Below are 7,426 nucleotides of genomic sequence, written 5' to 3' on the forward strand. Positions count from 1 at the left end.
CAATATAGACGTGAAAAACAGTGTCATGTTTCTCGTGTATCTTTCTTCGCCCTAAATTGCATCTAATCTAATCGTGTTCAGTAAAATCAAAGGAAATTTTATGATCAGACGTGTAGGAAAATTCTAATATGATTTTATGCTACCTCTTCATACAAACTTGCCAATAATTCAAACTCCATTTTACATGCTAAGCTTCCAAGAAAGTCTTTAGACAAGAAATGTCTTGGAAAGTGAATGCATTAATGGTAATACTGTTTTTCTTTCTTTTCTGGTTGGATAATTAATTTCATCAAAATTAGAAACAAAGAGAGAAGAGAAAAGAAAAGAAAAGTGGTCCCTGTGAAAGACGCGGTTTGCTTTGACTCTATCTTCACCCATCTTACACTTTCTCACTCAACTTTTCCTGTCACGGTTCGTTGGAATATGATCAAACACTGTAATATAAGGCTTTTGGTAATTGTCAGTTTGATGCATTATCACATTAATACATTCACGTTGACATCTGTGTATTTTTCACAAATATTTAATGTTACGACAACGAATGAACCAACATTGCATAATAAAATTGTAGAAAAATCAAATTACAAAAACTGCAAAGTTAGAGTGTTTAAATTTAATATTAAACCTAAATAATATCTTACTTGAACCAAATAGTCTTGGATATAAGTTGTATGGCTCTGCTAACTTAGAAAATAACATATAAGAACACTTTTGATGACATTTCGTTGGCAAATTGCATCCGAAGATAAACGCTGGAAAACAAGGGGTCCATTGGCTATCATTAATTAGCCTGTTTCCTTCTTCAGCCTTTGTTTTTAAGTTCATTGTGTGTGTCTTTCTCTTTCTCAGTAGACTCCAATGAGAATTTCCCAATGTCCTTTCGTTTTCATCATATTATGCTACTCCTTCTGGATANANCACACTGTTTATTTCACCGGGGTTTCTNGTCAGATTGTTGAAGATCAACNACAGTCATTGCTAAAATTGAAGAACAGCCTAATATTCGAGCAAGAAAAATCTCACAAACTTGTGTTCTGGAATTCAAGCACGGATTGCTGTAAGTGGACAGGTGTAACCTGTGATGAGGAGGGACATGTTATTGGCCTTGACCTGAATGGAGAATCAATCAATGGTGGATTTGACAATTCAAGTACTCTTTTCAACCTGCAAAGTCTCAGGATACTGAATTTGTCCGTTAATAAGTTCAGTTCTCAGATACCATCTGGATTCAGCAGGTTGAAGAACTTAACATATCTGAATTTGTCTTACGCTGGTTTTGTGGGCCATATTCCAACAGAGATTTCTTCCCTGACAAGGTTGGTAACTCTTGATATCTCTTCTCTTTCCTATTTGTCTGGGCCACCGCTGAAACTTGAAAAAACAAATCTGGAAATGCTTGTTAAAAACTTCACCATGATTAGACAGTTGTATATGGATGGTGTAAGTGTATCAACCCAGGGAAATGAATGGAGCAACGCTTTGTTTCAGCTACATAGCCTGCAGGAGCTGAGCATGTCCAACTGCAATCTCTCAGGACCCCTTGATCATTCCCTGACAAGACTTCGAAACCTATCAACCATTCGTCTTGATCAAAACAACTTATCATCCCCGGTGCCAGAAACCTTTGCCGATTTTCCAAATTTAACAACCCTTCATCTTAGTTTCTGTGAATTGAAAGGAGTGTTTCCTGATAAGATCTTTCAGTTGGCAACATTGTCTGACATAGACTTGTCATTCAACTATGATCTTAATGGATCTTTGCCTGAATTGCCTCCGAATTCTTCTCTTCAGAAATTAATTGTGAGTCACACAAGGTTCTCAGGAGCATTGCCAGCTTCTATAGGTAATCTTAGGCAGTTATCCATCTTAGATCTTTCTAATTGCCATTTTAACGGAACACTACCCAGTTCAATGTCAGGACTCAAGAAACTCACTTCTCTACTCTTGTCGTTAAATAACTTCACTGGTCAAATTCCGTCCCTGAATATGTCCAGGAATCTCACGCATTTAGACTTATCACACAATAAATTCACAGGTTCAATCACATATGTTCACTTGGAAGGCCTAAGAGAGCTGGTCCAAATTGATTTACAGGACAACTTACTTGATGGAAACATCCCTTCTTCTCTTTTTGCACTTCCATTGGTACAAAGCATTCAACTTTCCAACAACCATTTCCATGGCCAGCTTGATGAATTTTCAAATATCTCATCCTCCGTCTTAGAGATCCTTGATTTAAGTAGTAATGATCTAGAAGGGCCCATTCCTCTATCTATTTTTAATCTCAGATCACTGAATGTCCTCAAACTATCTTTAAACAAGTTACATGACACATTGAAGCTAGACGTGTTTCAGGGACTTGAAAATCTAACTACACTGGCCCTTTCACACAACAGCTTGTCAGTGGAGACAAATGAGACGGATAAAGGCCTTATATCTTCATTCCACAATATGAGGAGTATAGAGTTGGCTTCCTGCAATCTGACACAGTTCCCCAGTTTCTTGAGAAACAATTCCAGAATAACCACTTTAGACCTCTCAAGTAACCATATTCGAGGATCTATACCAATATGGATATGGCAACTTCCCTCTCTACTTCAATTAAATCTTTCTCACAATTTGCTCAGCAGTTTAGAAGGATCTGTTCAGAACATTGGTTCCAATCTGAGGCTCGTTGACCTTCATGCTAACCAACTCCAAGGGAAGCTTCAAATATTTCCAGTGCATGCCATTTATTTGGACTATTCAAGCAATAATTTCAGTTTCGCTCTTCCGTCAGATGTTCGTACTCGTCTGTCTTCCATAGCTTTTCTGTCTCTGTCCAAAAATAATTTATCTGGGAGTATTCCTCGTTTCCTGTGCAATAGTTCACAGTTGACAGTTCTGGATGTTTCTTATAATAACTTCGAATGGAGAATTCCTGAGTGCTTAACAAAGAGTGTGACAATTAAGGTATTAAATCTGCAACACAACAAGTTTAGTGGCAGCATTCCAGATAAGTTTCCAGTATCTTGTGCTCTAAGGACTCTGCATCTCAATAGTAATCTATTGAAGGGGCCAATTCCCAAATCCCTAGAAAATTGCTCATCATTAGAGGTGTTTGATATTGGAAACAATGCGGTATATGATGGATTTCCATACTTCTTAAATTCAATATCCACATTTCGTGTCCTGGTTTTGAGGAGAAACAAATTTCATGGGCACATTGAATGTCCTGATGCTAACAGAACTTGGCCAATGCTTCAAATTATTGATGTGGCTTTGAACACATTTAGTGGTTTACTTCCAGGAAAATGTTTCAAAACATGGAAGGCAATGAAGATTGACGAATATCATGATGCATCAAAGTTCAATCACATAGGATCTGCGGTCCTTCCATTTGGTGGTATATATTATCAGGATTCTGTGACACTTACAATCAAAGGTTTGGAGTTGGAGTTTGTTAAAGTCCTAAATCTCGTCACATCTGTTGACTTCTCATCCAACAATTTTGATGGAACAATACCTGAAGAGATTATGGATTTTACTGGACTTTATGCTCTCAACTTGTCTCATAATTATTTAACAGGCCAAATCCCTTCATCTATAGGGAATTTAACACAGCTTGAGTCATTGGACCTGTCAAGCAACAATTTTGGTGGCGAAATTCCCACACATCTTGAACTTTTAAATTTCCTCTCATTCTTGAACCTCTCTTCTAATCGTCTGGTTGGAAAAATCCCTGTAGGTAGGCAACTTCAAACATTTGACCAATCTTCCTATACTGGTAATGCAGATTTATGTGGAAGTCCTTTGACTAAAAACTGTAGTGATGAAAAACCTGGGCTGTCAACCTCGGCAAATGCAAGGTCGCACGCAACTGGTGAAAATATCGTGAGGGCTGAATTGGGGTTTGTTTTAGGACTCGGACTTTTCAGTGTTCACCTACTGTTTTGGAAGAAATGGAGGGAAAGGTACTGGAAGCATGTGGACTCAATTCTGTGCGGCATCTTCCCACAGCTGAATCTTGAATACGAAACCCGTGGAGGACAAAGCTATCAAGTATTAAGGTGGAGGCCTTAGTCACAAGGGACTCCATTTCTCAGTTACATTGACTATTATGGGTTGATTTCATATTTTATGTAATTATGTAGAGAAAATAAGAACAGTGCATGATGTGGTGTTGAAATACTCTAAGATTATAAGTCCTAAAGGATATTAGGGTGGTTTAGGGATTACATATATGATTGTGTTTTCATTCAATAACCGAAATACTTGAAGAAAAATGAAATTATGATGTGAACACATTGTTAATCACCATCATAATGAAAAGACATAGTTAAAAACGAGACATGTCTGTTCTTCGAATTAATAATGAGAGTTCACAAACATAAAACTGCATAGAAACTAAACACTGATTACAACTGAAACAACAGTAAACTCACCTTACGGTGAAGGCCGTCGCAGACTATGGAAATCTCATCTGCATTGCGATTGCCGCTGTTAATGACGGAGGATTTCCCGCTCCGGCGGCTCGAATTGGAGGAGGGATTGACACAGTGAAGAAGACTATAGATGATATAGAATTTAGTTATAAGTTGAAATGCTTCTTGTTGGTATAAAATTTTAATTCATCTTTATTTAGTATCACTCATGGCATTTCTTCATTCGTTTCAACTGAATTTTAAACTAAAAAAGTAGTTATAATTTTTATTATTGTTTAAAAGTTAATTCTGAAACTAATAGTTTAAGTATAATCAAGTAATTGTTTAATATATATATATATATGGGGTTTGTTAACGCGTACGCAGTTGGTACATTAACAATGTGTATCGAGTTTTAGTAAACAAAAATATCCGATATTATGGATTCTAAGTTTTAAAGTCAAGGGTATTTAAATAATTTTCTTTCTCAAAACTAAAAAAAAACACCAAACTCTTCCCCACCTCTCTCATTCCTCTCAACCCTCCCTCTTTCTTCTCTCTCACTACAACCTTTTCTCTCTGTCATGTAGCCCCAATTGAACCCAATTGAAAAAAATCAGAAATTCTTGCCTAACTTTAATGTACGTTCCTCACTTATCTAATTTGTTTCTCTCTCGTCTCCATACTCTTCCTCACCCACACACAACAACCCACAACACTGCTTGCTCTGTTTGTTCATTTGTTTTCCACTTTAATAACAAAATAATTGATTATGTTAATGTTGATTTTTGATTGGAGGATTGTGTTATATATTTTCCCTTCTTATTATTATTAAATTTCATTTTTAAATTAAGTCATGCTAAATAAAACCTTCACAAATCACAAAATTTCCATGTATCATTTGCGCATCTACACCATATTTCATTATATTTTTATCACAGTATACATTGAGTCTATTTATTAATGTGTATACATGACTTTTTTTTAATGATAAATAATAAAATTAAAAAAATGATATAAAGTTTATGCATAGTTAAGCACATATAGAAAAATATTCTTCTTATTGGAAGCAGCAAAACATGGCTGCCATTAGTGCCGCTCTAGATGGATTATTCTGGTTGATGTATGAAGGGTGCATTTCTTACTACGATAACTGCGTTGAACGACGTTCGTTTTATTTTTATCATTTAGTGTGAGTAGTTTACATGAAATTAAAATAAGTAATTTCATGTAATACAAAATTAATAATAATAAATAAGCATATTAAGATACAATGAATAATCTTACAACATTCCTTTTGATTATTTTGTTATTAAAGTGGAAAACAAATGAACGAACAGATCAAGAGCAACAAATTGCAGTGTTACGGGTTGTTGTGTGTGGGTGACAGAGAGTATGGAGATGAGAGAGAAACAAATTGGATAAGTGAGGGAGGTGAATTAGGGTTAGGCGAGTGTTTCTGATTTTTTTCAATTGGAGCTACAATACGGATGACAAAGAAAAGGTTGAAGTAAGAGAGATGAAAGAAAAAGGAGGAATGAAAGAGGTGAGTAAGGGTTTGGAGGGTTTCTTTTTTTCTTTTTAGTTTTGAGAATGAAAATTATTAAAATACCCTTAACCTTAAAACTTAGAATCCATGATATATAAGGCTATTTTTGTCTACTAAAACCCGGTACACAATGCTAAAATGTACCAACTGAAAAACCAGCGCGCGTTAACAAACCTCTCTCTATATATTATAAAACTTAAATTTATATTTATAGAGATATTTTTTTAAACAATTTATATTTCTATTTTTATCTTTTATAATATAATTAGTAAGTGATCTTTTAAATAATATAACAATTCATTAGTGCAAAAAAAAAAAAGCGTATAACGTCAGTTGTTCAACGTCTAACCACTCAATAACCAAAGTTAAAAATTATCAGTGATATTTTTGTAAATAAATGCAATTATTAAACGTCGTTTAGAATGGTAATTCAACGTAAAAGGATATAAAACGTCGAATGCTCCAGTGTTAAACGTCAAAAGGTTAGTGAATTCAATAAAAATTTGAGCGGGAGATTGAAAATTCATTCACTTTATCTTAGCGCGCGAGACCCTCTTCTCCACTCAAACTTTTCTCGAACGAAGTTTGACAACCATCACATGTAATCTTTCTTTCATTTAATACAAATGCATGTTAATTGGCTACTTTAGGTATGATTTTCGTTTGTTTTCACCGATTTTCATGTTCTTGTCTTTCATAGGCTCATTCTGTTTTCTCTATCACTGGGGCAACACTTTATTCCGTTGAACCCACCTTTTCAAGGTTAGTTTTCGTTTTCGTTTTCGTTTTGAAGAACTTATTTGTTGAACTTGTTTGTCGTTGTTGTTTAGTTGAACTTGTTTGTTGTTGTTGTTGTTTGATTGAACTTGTTTGTTGTTTGTTATTGTTCTTTGTTGTTGATCTTATATTACTGTTCATAGTTCATGGTTTATAAAATATCAAAAACCGAAATTTGTTATTTTTTTACTTTTCAAGTCTAGTAGAGTTGTAAAAAGGATTACAGTTAATTAAAAAAAATTATTAACGTCGTATATTGATAAAATTTGACATTAAATTAACGTCGTGTATTAACAAAATTCAAAGTTAAATTAACATCAAATTTTTTAAGTTTGACATCAATTTAACGTCTCCTGATATGACGTTATTTTCGAATTCGACGTGAAAGACAAAAAATATTTGACGTTGTATGTTATTTTTATACTAGTGATTACGTTTATATATTAAACCAATCTACATATATTATTAACTTATGTTAAAAAAATGTGACAAATAGAACAACAGCCTTTGTGTTTATTTCAGGAATTATTCATTTTGTTTTTCATACTTGTTTTTCAAAATTATCTTTCAAATTATATTTTAAACTAAAATTATCTTTTTAAAGTTTATCCATTTTTTCAATTTAACCGTTCTTCTAAGTTTGACTCTTTTTTTTTTTTTAAATTATAAAACTAATGTAAAGACTTAGAAATTTGTA

General features: G+C 34.0%; 1 protein-coding gene across 1 annotated transcript; it reads left to right on the forward strand.

Annotated features, from left to right (window-relative positions):
• Window positions 1–516: 516 nt before the first annotated feature.
• On the forward strand, window positions 517–4,062 carry LOC106753383 (receptor-like protein 12). The gene has a single exon (XM_014635178.2). It carries the CDS (start codon window positions 859–861, stop codon window positions 4,060–4,062), a length of 3,204 nt encoding a protein of 1,067 aa, XP_014490664.1. The 5' UTR covers window positions 517–858.
• Window positions 4,063–7,426: the final 3,364 nt, after the last annotated feature.

Source organism: Vigna radiata, unplaced genomic scaffold, assembly GCF_000741045.1.
Source record: "Vigna radiata var. radiata cultivar VC1973A unplaced genomic scaffold, Vradiata_ver6 scaffold_221, whole genome shotgun sequence".
Lineage (NCBI taxonomy): Eukaryota > Viridiplantae > Streptophyta > Magnoliopsida > Fabales > Fabaceae > Vigna > Vigna radiata.